This window comes from Venturia canescens, chromosome 5, assembly GCF_019457755.1.
Source record: "Venturia canescens isolate UGA chromosome 5, ASM1945775v1, whole genome shotgun sequence".
NCBI lineage: Eukaryota > Metazoa > Arthropoda > Insecta > Hymenoptera > Ichneumonidae > Venturia > Venturia canescens.
Genome location: NC_057425.1, coordinates 3,220,589 through 3,235,837, shown reverse-complemented (window position 1 = coordinate 3,235,837; position 15,249 = coordinate 3,220,589). Strand labels below are relative to the sequence as shown.

Genomic DNA, 15,249 nt, shown 5'->3' with positions numbered 1-15,249 from the left:
CGACAGCGCCAAGTTGCGTTCATACGGTGTACTAAAATATTGAATCGATTCTCGTGTCCTCGGTTGTGTATGATGGTGGTGGGATATTCGTACGCATACGTAAAATGTGGGGTCGAGGATAGCGAATAGCGAAGAATCGCGCAGCAGCAGCATCAGCAACGACAACGACGATTACGGGTCGACGTTAGAAGAACGGGGGGTATATAGTGCACGGGTATAAAAAAGGTTTGCGGGGTGTGCGTAAGCTTATTTTGATATTGCTAATTCCAATCAAACGGTGAAACAATGTTTTTATCGTCGAATAAGTGAAAGATCGTTGAATAAGTGAAAAGTCGTTACGTTGATCGCGTAACTGCTGCTGCTAAATTTTACTTTGACACGTTTAGTGCGGAGCGTTCAAACGGTGGCTTTTACCGAGCCCCGTTCAATTTTCGTCCAGCACCTTCCGACAAACAAATAACAACGTCATGGATCGAAGAAAAATGTCGTGAGTATTTGATTCGTAATTTTGCGTAGGCGAGAGGTTCATATGTATTGTTATACGCCCAGGAGCAGCGTGTTATCTAAATTCAACGAATCGTTTTTATCGGCTTCAGATTTTCTCGACCCCTACCTTATTCATTTCTAATCGTTAACAAAAATAATGATAACTCAAGGCGTTTGGCGCGTTATATCGAATTTTGGCGAAACGTCTTACGGGCGTCGATCAATTCGCGTTCGTAAACATCAACCCTACGGTCCTTTTCGCCGCTTTCGACATCATAATGCGGCGAAATATCTTCACTCTCATTCTCAAATTTTCGCTTAGGTTAATCGGCACTGTCAGAGCTAATTTTGTTATGGAGATAAGAAATGAATCATTGCTCTACTAGATGTCAAATTTGACGCTAACCATTTGACGGTTCTAGAGTAGAAGTTTTATTCCTTTCCAGTTTCTAGTTATATTTCGTTTATATATTCGAACGGATCGAATTGCCGTAACGATCATTCGACACCATGCCGGCTCTAATCTCATCCACCTCGTTACCTTCCCTTTATTTATTATTCAATTAAACTGCATAATTCGATTTATCGTTTGATGCTACGTTTTTCGAATACCAATATTTCGACCTCTTTGTAATCTTGACTTTCGATTCAATAGCTTTAACGATCGTATAGATATGTATTCATATATCTTTTTATTATATATATGTCTGTATGTGAAAATATATGTATAGATATAAATCATGCACTACCCAAATTTTCTTGTACATCAACGCCTTGAACAAGGTTATGTACGAGGATAATTTTGGAGTATTGGATTCTCCATGAATTCCATTCTTTGGTCATCATAATCTAGAACTCGCAATAATTTTTTATTCGAAATTTTCGCAGTAATCGATTTTAGGTTATCAGGATAAAGGATCACTGCACATTGGAATTATGAGACTTTTTATTCTCAAATTCAAATCATATGGGCCTAAGAACAGTAGACAAATGTTCCTAAAAATGAATGGATCATTTTTACTGAATACCTTCTTTAATTAATGAATCTGTACATAGTACACGAAAATTTTGACATCATTCTGCTTGTTTTTACACACTTTTTCTATTGAATTTCAGTATCCTGTAAAATATGAAAGCGACGAAGTATTCTAAAAAAAAAATGTAGCAACTCCATGGTCCTTGTCTTAAAATCTTTAAATTCACAATGTAAAAAGCAGGAATACATTTTATCAGCTTGCAAATTAGTACAACACTAATCGTATCCGTTTCATCTTTATCACTGGATTCAGCACTTTTCCTTTTTCTTTGTTTCGTATTTTATTTACTCGAGATAAACTCGATTTTATCTACTTCAGTTTCATCTCAACTTGCTCACTCTTCCCAGAAAGTCAACTTATCAAAATAATCTCATAGATAGAGTGACTATTAGTACAAATTTTGTAATTTGTTGAGGCAAAAAATGAAATGCATGAAAATCTGAATAAAATTTTCTCTTTTACATTCTCTTTTAAATCCAAACTGTATTTGTAGCATTGAGCTTGGAAAATGAGGTACTGTTATTTTTCAATCTTAAACCAAATTGGTACAAACAACTGAAAATATAGTTGAATTTGTAAATCAATATATTTCGTTGCTTATCGACACTGCGAACTTTAGAACCATTGAAAAAGTGATCCTTTGCCGATTCTTGGCTCATGGTGAATCAACATTTTTGGTTTCTCTTCAATGGTAGAGGTTGAAGAGCGAATGAGTTCGCTCTTTGATTCTGGTAGTAAAAAGTTGCTTTTTCAATTCTATAGAACGGCAGGCGACTCGCTGTACCAAGCACTGGAAATTCCAAAAACAGCCACTTCCGAAGATATAAAGAAGACTTACAGAAGATTGGCATTAAAGTATCATCCGGACAAAAATCCCGACAACCCCGAAGCAGCTGATAGGGTAAAATTTTACTTCCATTATATCTTTCAATCTATGAGCGATGCGTAAACTTTATTGGTACTCTTTTTATATTAATTTAATTGTATCTTTGTTTTGACAGTTTAAAGAAATAAATCATGCACATTCGATACTAATGGATATAACTAAACGCAACATTTATGACAATTATGGATCGCTTGGTTTGTACGTGGCTGATCATTTTGGAGAGGAAAATGTCAATGCTTACTTCGTTGTCACATCAGGCTGGTGCAAGGTAACACGATATTCTATTTTATTTCACCTTCTGAAACGTATTTTTTCTGTCTAACCGAATTTATAGAACTGAATTCTTCCCAAAAAAAGGATGAAACCTGAATTTTTTCAATCAAATGTTCAGCGACGACTGAAAAAAATGTGCAAAGTGTATCCAACGAATAGTAGAAAAATGGCTAAAACTTTTTTTCATTTCCAGGCGATCTTCGCGCTCTGTGCATTCCTGACCGGTTGTTATTGCTGCTGCTGTTGTTGCTGCTGCTGTAACGGATGTTGCGGCAAATTGAAGCAAAATCGACCGGAGGACAACGGACTTTACCACAATCTGCAGGTACACATTTATCAAAATCTCGACAAAGTATGCCCCTCGAGTACGAATCGGAAGGATTTGAAGGACAGTTTTGGAGCGATTTAGGAGAAAAAGCCAACGAAGCGACTCTAAAAGGGTATCAAATAGATTCGTAAGCCAAAAACCCCTTCAGGTAGTTTAAACATTCGACAGAAAACGAAATAGTCGAAAACTACGAAGCTGATGGATTCGAAGGTGACTGAATTCCGTGATGATAGCAAAAAACGTAATGAACGAAAAAAAATTTCGTAAAAATTAATCTCACTAGTTCGTCAGTTGAATGAGTGCGAGGCCATTTGGACTATCAAAGTTCTCTACAAACATCGAAGCGACAAAACTGAAACGCCGCAGGGGCTAAAACTTCGATCCCTCCAGAAAACTGCAACGAGCTACCACGAGCACGTGTTTTACTTCGACGCTCAGGAATTTGAAGTAGTCGATTCTGTGCTTTTAAAATTAGGAACTTCTAATCTTCTCATCAATACAAAAGTCGAATACTTCGTGTCCGTTTCGTTGATTGCATCCAAAGAAGATCCGGATTGTTTAGGCCTCTCCAAAAACGCCATTTTCGCGATTTAGGGATACCTCCCAGTTGAAGAAATCACTGAATCCGATATTCAGTCGAGCTTAAATATATTTTAGAAAATGTGAAGCATTTGAAATCTAGAACTAATATGTTGTTCAAAAAAAATTTGCAAAGAATTAAAAATCCATTCGAGCAGACGCGATTGCGAAAATTTGCCAATTTTTGCATTTTATAAATAACAATATTTTCCAAGTAAAAAAATAAGTTTTCTCTCCGGAATTTTGATATTTTTTCAAGCGATTTTCCTCGATATTTTCCAACCGAAATATTCTTGCGATTGAACATTCTTCGAAGATTAGACGCAAGTACTTTCCTGTGGAGGTAGCTCCCCCCCATTAGCGGAGCATGTGTGTAGACTGCATGCATGATTAACTCTTTAATCGGCGTGGAAAGCCAATCACTGTATTTGCCAGCTGAGAGAACACTTTTGCATCAGGCATAAAGTTCACACGCACTTCCGTTTTATCCCAAATACTCGGACAACTCGAAAAAGGTTTAACAATAATTTGGTTAGGAAAAGGGCACTGAAGGAGGGTTTTATTCTAATTTGCATTCGACCTCCGACGCATGTTTCCTCCTAAATTTTCGAGCACGAATATGTGGCTGGTAACAAATTTTTTCAATTATTTTGACATTTTGAGACATGATATTTTTTCTGATCGTAACGAATGTCACACTCGAGCCTCGATTGCTCGAAAATTACCCTCATTTCTCGTCGATGGATTGATGATTACGTTAATTTGGCATTTTTTCGAATTTTTAAATATTATTAACGATATTTTGGGCACGCGATTTCGAAGGGAAGGTAAGTTTTCTTTAATTAAATGTCGTTTCTCAAGGTTAGAACCGTACACTTTGGAGGATTGAATTTCCGTTTCACTTGTTACTATTTTCTCGTCAATTTTCAACCCGCATTGCCAGATTCTCATCGTTATGTTATAGAACTCGAGAAATTTCAGTTGGAACTTCTCTTTCATTATTGATTTGTAGTTTTTTAGTCGTTCGTTGTTTTTTTTTTCTTTTACCTTCGATTCTGTTCGATAGAGTGTTGTGCTTTTGAGTATTAACTATAAAAAGGATTAGCAATAGACCGAGCGACAATGTGATTCGATAGAAGCGACTATTCTGCGACTCGGTGAGTAAAAGTTATTGAGTTACGAATAGTGCTTTTTTTGTATCTTTTTTTCTCGCAAAGTTGACCATTGTACAGAATCACGGTTTGACTTCACTCGCATTTCCGCACCCCGCGTTGATCGAATTATCCACAAAAGTGCTTAAATCACAAAATCAGTAGAAACAGCGACCGGGAAAGTATTTTTTACATTCGAGCAGCCGAAAATGTTTGGACCGAAGAAAAACAGCTTGGAAGCAATCAGCTGAGTCCGATAAACAATTCGGAACTTTTAAGGGGACGGAAGCTCGTAAATGAAAAAATGTAGAATGAAAAATGTAGAAAAATCTGGAAACAGCTCCGAGCAGATAAATTGGAACCATTATTTTCAGTCGGATTGAGAAAAATTCACATTTTCTCTCAAACGATCAAATCTTGGCCGTAAATCGATTGAAACGTTTCCAGAAAACGGAGAATGACCTTGGCAGGAATTATAACGCACGCATGCGCTCACAAGCGAATTTACTTGACAGTGAAAGCCATAGATTGGGAGATTTTGGATTGTTTGTTCGCTGATGCGATCTGATCGCAGGAAATCTATCGAAAATGTCTGATCGAAATATTGAAAGCTAACCGGTGGGCTATTCGTCCTAATTCATTATCGAAATCAAGGAAAAACGATGAAAGATACTGAAGAGAAAATACAGCGATTCCGAAGCACCCTTAAGTCGACCGATGCGTAAAATTGAGTAGCCTTTCAACGCTCGTTCTTCTTGTACCGGAGTCGCACTGCAGGGTCTGACAATGCCGACAGATTTCAGCTCGATACACCCCAAGCTAAAGCACCCTTGCCGAAACGATGTGCATGATTTACCAGATTGGCATCCTCGCTCCACAATGGCTGTATCCCTTCGCATTAATCTTTAGCTTTCGTGCCATTATCATTTGAAAATAGAAATTCCACACCGGGACCGAAAAACCTCCAAGTCCGATGACCGCGATGACTCTAAAGCTCGAAGATTTGAACTTTTTTCTCTTCTGGTTATGAAGTTTGGTGGCAGAAATTTATTTGGAAATTCGCTGAGTTCACTCCTGATGCACCAATTTTTATGCCCTTCGGTCAAACGACTTCGATTCGCCAAAGATTCCCAAACTCCCTTTAGGTCCCCAAATCATGCCCAGTCGAGATAGACACAAACAACTGTTAGGTGTAAAAATCGTGGGAACATGCGAGAAAAAAGGGAAACAGGTACTGAGAACACGTAGGCTCGACGACGACTTGAGAAAGGTTAAAAAAGCTGAGACACTCGACACGAATATTGAGCTCGATGGAAGCAAGAAAATTTATGAGAGTTTGACAGTAAGCCTAATGAAAGTGTGCAGCAATGATTTGTGGAAAATTCAACAAAAACGAAAGCCCAATCAACGACCTTCTCTTAATGCATTTCTCGGGGAAAGTTTTACTCCGAAAAATATGCATACTGATTTAAATTAATATTCGAGAAAGCCTGAAGAAGTTTGAGTTGATTGATCAGAGTGAATTTCTGGTCATGCCTACAACGACAAACGTCCATGGACAACCGCATGCCTGTACGCACACTTCCACATTCAAAATTCTAATCGAATCGTCATTTGCTGTAAAACGCGAATGTTGCTCCGAGGCATTCCACCAGTAAAACATCGAGGTTCATTGAACTTTGTGTGTGTTTATCTTTTTTTATCTTTTTTCATTTTTCCATGAATCTCATCTCAGGACAAGTTTGCAGTTGTAGTAGCATTTTGGGATTTCTTTTCAATTGCTCAATCGCTCCATTATTTCATAATCTTTGGTCACGAGGAATGACGAAAATATGAATTACCTCGGAAGACTCATTGAGCAGCACGTCGCCTACTCTTCATTTCTCTCATCGAAAAAATGTTAAAAATTTTACTCTCCACTTCTGTCTTGTACTCACTGTAAAAAAACTCTTGAAAGTATTGCTCTTTGAAATTGTAACTTTTTAATGCAGCGATCCACTTCTTATTCGAATGAAAATTCTTATATTTTGGCTCAGAGAGTAAAAATTGAAAATATTGTTTTCAGGCAGTTTTCAATTCACACTGCGATATAAACGAACTGATTTTTGGTGTCAAATTCTTTGCGTGAAAATTTCAAGAATAAGGGTCTTTTGAAGCGATTTTTAAAGCGTCATTTGACCTTCGTTCAAAGTGAGGATACGAAGGATAATAATTTGGAGCCCGGAGATGAATCTTTGGAGAGAAATGAAGAGCAGAGATTCCGTACTGCGGAAATTGAAATGAAAGAAAAAATACATTGTACAAGTGGTAGAGAAATTTTGTTAACGCAAACATCATTTTCACTACCATGCATGATGAAAATCTCATTTATTATCGCATGTAGGTTAGCAACTTTGTTTACGTTATTGTTGTATTATAGCGGGACCAGAATCCTGATGGCGATGTTGTGACGATACAACCGCGAGGTGGCAATAAGGTAAGGTCACATGTAAAATCATTCCTCATTTTTCACCAGCTGCTTTGTAACTAATTTTATTTTTCTGGGTTACTCACATTTTCATCGGTAATCGATTGAACCAAAATATTCAGATTTCGAGTCCACTTGACTTGAATTAATTTTCATTTTTACGTTTATAGCACATCGAATCTTGGTTCAATTCGTTTGTTGTTTTGTTTTTATAATAATTGAAAACGCGAATTTTCCAATGATTTCGAATACTCGAATTTTAATGTTGTCAACCACGTTGGACATTTGGAAAAATTTGAGCTTCGTAGTCGCACGTTTGCTCACAGCACCATTATGTTCATGTTCACAAATCGTTACCCAATGAAAGTCATGCCATTATGATCGGCCTCTTGAGAGACATCGAAAGACGTCGTCGAGATATGTGTGGTAATGTTTTGGCTTTTGTGTAACAGGATTTCTCGAGCTTGTGGATAAATAAAAATCTGATTCTGGACGCTATTTTCAAAGGAGATTCATTACGCATGTAAAAAGTCATTAATCACTTCATGTTTTCATGATAGAGTGTGCATAAGTTTCGTAGACAAACAGTTGACTCGTCGCTCTAATTTCACGTGCTGAATTACAGGGATTGGATTTTCCATTATTTCAGAGCTTCAATACATTTCGGTGTGCGTCAGATTTATGGCTTTTATAAATCGAGGCTGGACACGGCTCAGATATTCGATCCAAAACTGCGACGATTAACGCATCAACATCAAATATAACAATTAGACTAATTTCAGAATTTTTATATTTCTATTACAAGCACGAAGAGAAAAGTACATGAAAATGGTGAAATTCGAATAATTTTTATTTTTATTCATTTATAATCTAGCAGAATAAGTTACTAATTTTATCGCAGCAGCTGTTGATAACTTTCATATTTCAATAATATTACAACGACCTGACTAAAACATCAATTTTTCTTGTATCTAATCGGTTCATAAATCGATCGAAGTTTATCGAAACTGAATTTCCGATGGATCAAGAGATGCAGCAGTAGCTCGGTGTTGAGTATTAAAATGAAGAAGAAAAAATAATGACCAAAAAAATAATGAAAGAGAATCGCACGATGGCCGATGCGCGCTGGAGCACTGCTGCACTCTTGGATCGGGTATTGCGTGAAAAATGTTTGTAAATGTGAATTTTGTCAGTCCGAGTCTAAAAAGCTTGTAAAAATTTTTGTCCAGGTTGTTTCTTCCTCAGAAAACGTGAGTTACCGAAATTGAAGGCCTTGCATTATTTAATCGCGTGTACTGCCGAAACAGTTGGAGATAGAGCAAAAGTTCTAAGGACCAATTTTGTAGAGCGCCGGATTTCCTACAAAAAACTCCGATGCCGCGTCTTTCTATCTTCAATAGTTCAGCCTCGAAAGTGGATTGAAGATCAGCTAAAAATTCCGCTCTACCCAACGAGAAAACTACTGGATTCGGAAACGCGAGGCTTGAAGATTTTTCGAAAGGAATTTTCTGCTGTACAATATTGGTCCCCAGTCCTCCACCTCTGATGGCTCTCGGGGAAGGAGTCTCGTAGAAAAATGTTCAGTGCACACGTCCGCGTGCCCTTGCAATGCGACACTTTTCATGCAATACGAAATTATTATGCAATCATCTCCGATCACGATATTTTGAACAAAAAAGTCATTAGAATTTCTTCACCCTCCTTAAAATCTTCTTTGAAATATGGGCAAAGCAGTCGCACGAGCATTTCGATGCATCGTTAAAAGTAAATAAGCGACGGAGGAACGTGCTCGTAACGCCCATTTTTGATTGTCTGGTTTTGCGATTGGGTGTTACGAGTCGATTAAAATTTCATGAACGAGTAGAATTTACCAGTGCCAACATCAATTTTGTATTTTCGAGTGCTAATGGGTTGTTCTGTTTTTAAAGGAGGATGAGAGCGAGGAAGAGGCAGTGACTGCGCAACCCCAAGGTGGAGCTTCTCAAGGAGCCACCGGAGCCGCCGTATTCGCCATGCCTCCACCTCCGTCTTCGCAAAGTACAGTCCCGAACGAGGGCACCAACTTGACGAGTGGGGCAGAACGTCCCCTTTACGGCGAAGGTAAACCAAGACCGCGATTATAAAAATCGCGATAAACAAAATCAATTGTTGACTCCATGCTCTCTCGGTCAATCAGTCGATCCATAAAAATGATGAAACCAAACTTATCAATGGAGACACCCTTGAGAGAAGATCCGAGAGAGAAGCGTCGACACGATAAGCGAGGGCTTTGACGTTGCGAAGAATCACACGATATTTACCGAAACAGTTTTACCTAATCGTGTGATCAACGCCATTATTCGAATTATTTATAAACGAAAAGAGGCCACGAAAGAATTCGTCTCATATTTTTGAAAATCATGTCTGCTAGGTATTATTTTTGTAAATTTGCTTTGATGTTGCGAAGAATCACACAATATTTACCGAAACAGTTTTACCTAATCATGTGATCAACGCCATTATTCGAATTATTTATAAACGAAAAGAGGCCACGAAAGAATTCGTCTCATATTTTTGAAAATCATGTCTGCTAGGTATTATTTTTGTAAATTTATGTTATTTTTTGCTAAGTTATTCCTTCTTCGAGATAATAGTCGCTTGTATTACAATTCACGTTCACGATCAATGTATACTAGACGATGTAAAACGTGGATGAATATCGACGAAAAAATGTGCTTGCTGCGAAACGAAGATGGAATTCTTTTATTTATTTTGTCTTGATCACATCATTCAATATTCCTGTAAATCTTGCCTGCTTAATATGGTCAAAGCTAACACCGAATTTCGCAACTGGATGAATTCACTGATCCGAACACGTGTGTATTATTTTATCATTTCATTTTTTTACGTCATTTATTTTGAAACGAAGCTCATAGCCACATTTTTCTTTCATTTTTGCCAAAAAACATTTCGAAATTTGCATTTAGTTCGCTATTTTTTTAAAGGTGAAAATAAAACTGGTTCGGTAACTACTAAAATGATTGTAAATCGCATGTTATAAGTGAAAAAATTGAGAATATTAATTCGAGTCTACATTGGACTTTTTTAAATAAATTTAATGTCTCGAGAAAATGCATGCTGGTGGTCCCATTTCAATAAAGCTACTTAAGATGGGTTTTTACATTTATAGCGATCGCGATCACGTCGAAATGTCGAATAATTGAAATAAAATACTTCATTTCATCTGTACATATAATTCATCAAATTTGAACGTTTTCTGTTAGTGAGTTTGTTTGGATTGAGTAATCAACGACTCGAAAGTAGGTAAAATTTATGTTTTGAATTGAAAAATAGACTTTTTATTTTTTCGAAACACACTGTTCGACGTAGTTGTCTCGACGAATGGATTCACGGTTCTAGAACTGGGACATTTTAGTTGAAAATTGCACTTTTCATTTCAAACCTTGGCTGATACAATTATTTGTCGTGGCGACAGTCACAAATCCGTTCATAGGCACGAACGTCGGTTCAGCAGCGGCCGGTCCGACCAAGTGGTAGTTGAGGTCCGAGCGAAATCGACCTCCGACCTACGCTAGAAGAAGAGAAAGGACTGCAACCAGTGAGTCGCCAACGGGAGCAACAGCCGCAGCAGCATAACAGTCGAGCACTGTCCCCAGTTATCACCAACCAACGATGATATCTGACCAGTTAAACGAAAAAAACAAACAAACAAACAAACAAACAGAACAGAGAATTGCATTTGGTATGCGGTAGAAGTACGAGAATTCGAAAAACAGCAACATTAGAAAAGGCCATGTACGAAACGAAAGCCAAAGGGAAAGGTAAAGAGCGATAGCGGTGTCTGTAAAATCATGCGTAGAGAGAAAAAACAAAATCATGAAATTGAAGCCTCATATACAACGGCGAATATGTTGTTAGATATGTACAAATTGTCAAGTATTTTTCGTCTTTGTTCATAAATCTATTTAAGAGAAAATCATGTGTGTGGGGGGAGGGGGGGGGAAGTGAACGACGTTGTCTTGGCACGCTCTTGGGGAACCTAAAGTTGCTAGATATTTCCAGTTATGTACTCTATACATATGAATATATATATAAACATATTTATATATATATATTTATGCTGTAATAAGAGAAGTGACCGAGATTCGTTATTATCTTGTATTGTACAGTACTGCAGCGTGTTAGACTTATAATTTAAATACTCCCTCGTAACCCTGTCGTTTACCTAGTCTTTGAAGACGGTGTCGAGGGAAAAGTTTTTTTTTCAACGATCATTGACAGCCTTATAATAATCAGGCACAATCATGTACATTTAGGTTTCAAGCGATGGCGTTCGATATGAAAATTCAATTTGTGTTACAGTGATCGCGTTGTATTCGATATTAGGGCGCTGAACCTGAACTATTCCGGTTAATTTTTATTATTTCTTTCAGTGTTCCAACGATATTGTTAATCCTAGAAAACAACGAGGCTGTGCAGGGCGGTTTGAAAAATTCTAACTGACAATAGCTTTATTTCAATTTTGAGAGTGGAAAATTGCAAATGCATCGGTTTTCAGTATACATTTCGCGGACAAATAATGTTCCTTTTTTCATGAATTTTTAAATATTGTATCTCTTCGAAAATTAGATGTGTACGAATAATCTTCGATCGATTTTACGACTTATAAGACTATATAGCAGAGGTTGAACTTTAACGGTTTTCGTTTCCGAGTCTCGACGTGATTCAATGAAGTTCTTCCTCACCATTTTTTTGCTCTCACTCTTATTTTTTATCGAGAGCTGTAACACGTTCAGAATTCTTTTGAAATCGCTCTGTAACACTCGAAACCTTGGCTCAGATAAGTTTCATCTTATAAACGCTTCCCACCCTTCCAAAGGTTGGCTCATGGTGACGAGCATACTCCATGAATTATCCTAGAAGCATTTTTTTTCTCTGTGTTTTTCGGGATTGATATTTTAGTATACGAATCATTGTAAAATCGAAAACAGAACCATAGCCGTTTCTACAAGGTGTATGCGAAAATTTGAACTCAAGATTCAGGCGTGAAATCGCTCAAGATCTGGTCTCCATCGTTTTTTTTTTTTTTTTTTTTTTTTAGTCTACATTTAGTTGATTTAATCATGTTTCATTTTTAAGACAAACAAACAAAAATATCTTTGAGTATCTCCAATGAATTTTAATGTCTCATACACACCGTATTACGACGAGTGAAAATAAAAGTTTGTCATTCCAAAATGATGGAATCTTATTGCCTTGAAGCTTAGGCATGATTTCTGGAGAAGCTAGCATAAAGAGGGCGCAAAAATGAATTTTAGAGCCAATTTTTTTCCTCACGTTGTAAAAAATAATGTGAATATGGCATCTCGTTAGTAATTTTAAAGGATTTCTTCGTTTAATGCAGTCAAATCATCGCTATTAAAATATATTCCCATCCACGATAAAGTATATGCGTGACAAGAGTAATTAAGGATCGAGCAAGTGGCCCCGGACTGCTGGTACAAATGAAATATCATTGATAATTAAATTTCCTAGGTAATGAAAAATCAGGATTCAATTGGCCCGAAGATGTATGACTTTCCAAAAAAAAACGAGTTTCGAACTCGAGAGTGAAAGAATCTTCGTGGCGTAAAAAAGAGTGAACGAAAAAAAAAAATAAAAACATAGAAATAGAACTAGAATGCAAAGTGGTGAATCGGATGATGAAACAAGTGAGGCGCATGTACTTTTTTTCACATGAAAATCTAAAGGAACGGAAGTTCGCGTAAAGTGAATTTGTGACTGTGGGGATGATACATTTGCGTATAAACGCCTGCAGCGCCACGAATTTCTGCCTTAGTCATTTCCGATTACAGTGAGTCACAGTTTTTATCATTTTCTTTTTTCGTTTTAGACGAAAAATGTAAATTCGGTGTACAAAGTACACGAGTATGCTCTCAATGAACAGAAAACGGTGGACTATCGCTCAGGGCCGAATCTGACCTTCCTGGCAGTATAACGTAACAATAATGGACGCTATTGCGTTTAGTGGAAGATTAACCTCGTCGATATATTTATTTATGATATGCGTGAAGCAACTTTTTCCTTTCACCCGATTCGCTCACCCAAACCTTCTTGATAATAAATGAACGAAAAAAAAAACGTATGAACGAAAAACAATGAATAAAAGAGGGAGAACACACTTGAAATATTTGCCAGGTCCTGCCGGTACTTATGCTATCACTGTAAGAAAATTTCGACGAGGAATATATAACCGTACACGATTTACTGCAAATTTGTATCATTATGACTATTATTTTTTAAATAATATTGAAATAAAAATGTGTTCTTCTAGTATTTAGTAATGTATAAATGGATCTTGTTATTATAGTTGCACATGATTGAAAATTACAACAAAGAAGATGAGAAAAAAAAACAGAAAAAAAACACAAAACAAAAAAAAGGAACACGCATTCGCATCAATGTTGAAGATAATGTTAATCGAATCTGTAAATCCATATCCATTATTGTAATTCTTGTTGAGGGTTTCTTTCCTCGAATTTAAATAAATTTAATCAAATCATTGAATAATTAAATCAAGTTGAATCAAGCAGTTGTGCTCGTATAAATCATAATAGGCACTATAAGTGGAGAGACGACGGAAGGATGAAGTTACAGTGGGAATAAATAATTTCAATGCTTTTTGGGATGAATCATTTGCACATAACTGCAACAGAATTCCTTTAAAATGAGCCCTTTCATCGTTATTCATATTAGAGAAATATTTCTTCGTATATGTCTGACAGCAAAACAACTTAACACTATTTATACGTAGAATAGCGGGCGGTGAACCAGCAACAAACGAATGTACAAAGAGGATGTATGATCCTACAATTCAAATATATCTAACGTATCGTTAAACGAGAGTGCGTTGAGTAACATCAACCCCTGATGAAACATTGCAACGAAAATAAATTTGAAGCTCGTATTACATTGCTTTCTTACACACAAATCATTGAAACGAAACTGACGAATAAACAAGTGTTGAAAATTCCCGTATTTCATTTATTGTGCTCAATAATGTTACAACCGAAAATATACATTGACGATTTTTGCTACATTTTTTATGTAATTTCAACAAGGCAACAGAAAAGATTCGCTTTTTTCATAAAAATAGAAACGAGTGTTAAATATTCTGAGTTCAATAAAATTTAATTCGATGATTATTCAAAAGGCTATTCAAAAGTTTTGATCTCACTTTCTGAAGGGTCGATATTTCATGACAATAGAAGACTCAAAATTCTAAAGAAAATGGGTAATTTAAGTTTCGTATTTTCAAAGAGAGTTGGGTCGGGTTTAAACATGGGTGTTGGACAGGATTAAATTTCCGTTGAAACGGTCAATTTTTTTTCAAAACAGATGTAAGGTACGCCCACTTTTGTCGGAGGTCTGCTTAGGTGAATTGCTTTCTGGTCATTTGCATTGTTCGGAAAAACACAGGGTCATAATTTCGAAGTGGGCGAACCGCGTTGGTGGGTATATGTATGGTTGAAAATATTTTTCTCATGAATTACCAGTTCGTTTGACACAAATTTATGTACAGCCTGCTCATCTGAAACGGAGGTTGGGTTTTCGCATGCATACGAAGTGTTGATCTTGAAATATGAAAATCCATGAAGAGTGTTCACTGACGAAATGTGCGTTACTACTTGTTACTAGAGTTTCACTAATAACGTTGGATACCCGTGAGTACACAATAGATTCTAAACACAGCAGAAGTTCGAACACAAAAGACGACTATATACACACGCGGATATTAAATAATTCTGAGTTATCCCATCAGAATGCGTTGAAACTATATTTCTATGGTTTGTCGTAATTTTTTTTCTCGCTTTGTCAGGAAAATACAAGGGGTCCTTAGGGGATCACGCCTGTCATATATTTTTCATGTTATATCCACTGATAAATGTCTTACGAGTATAAACGAACTGAACAGTGAAATAAACGGTGAACGTGGTTGTTGGGAATTAATAGATATCATTTTAATATGTATTGAATGATTT

At 36.7% G+C, this 15,249-nt stretch overlaps 1 protein-coding gene across 5 annotated transcripts; it reads left to right on the top strand.

The window, feature by feature from the left end:
* Positions 1-40: 40 nt before the first annotated feature.
* LOC122411157 (dnaJ homolog subfamily C member 5-like) lies at positions 41-14,237 on the top strand. 5 transcript variants are annotated; one of them, XM_043419732.1, is made up of 8 exons: positions 41-487; positions 2,286-2,424; positions 2,525-2,677; positions 2,876-3,007; positions 7,160-7,216; positions 8,437-8,457; positions 9,136-9,307; positions 10,683-14,237. In XM_043419732.1, exons 1-8 carry the CDS (start codon positions 468-470, stop codon positions 10,742-10,744), a joined length of 756 nt encoding a protein of 251 aa, XP_043275667.1. In that variant the 5' UTR covers positions 41-467; the 3' UTR covers positions 10,745-14,237. The 5 variants fall into 5 exon arrangements, 4 of the variants coding, with proteins under 4 accessions (XP_043275667.1, XP_043275670.1, XP_043275671.1 ...); XM_043419735.1 differs by lacking the exon at positions 10,683-14,237 and adding an exon at positions 9,384-9,937; XR_006261100.1 differs by lacking the exon at positions 10,683-14,237 and adding an exon at positions 9,781-9,937 and having other exon boundaries at positions 44-487; positions 9,136-9,617.
* The last annotated feature ends 1,012 nt before the right edge of the window (positions 14,238-15,249 follow it).

Coding starts and splice junctions, on each gene's coding strand:
- LOC122411157 (XM_043419732.1), top strand. CDS start 468: ATGGATCGAAGAAAAATGTC. Junction 2,425..2,524: donor ACCCCGAAGCAGCTGATAGG/GTAAAATTTTAC, acceptor TTGTTTTGACAG/TTTAAAGAAATAAATCATGC. Junction 7,217..8,436: donor AACCGCGAGGTGGCAATAAG/GTAAGGTCACAT, acceptor ATTTTTGTCCAG/GTTGTTTCTTCCTCAGAAAA.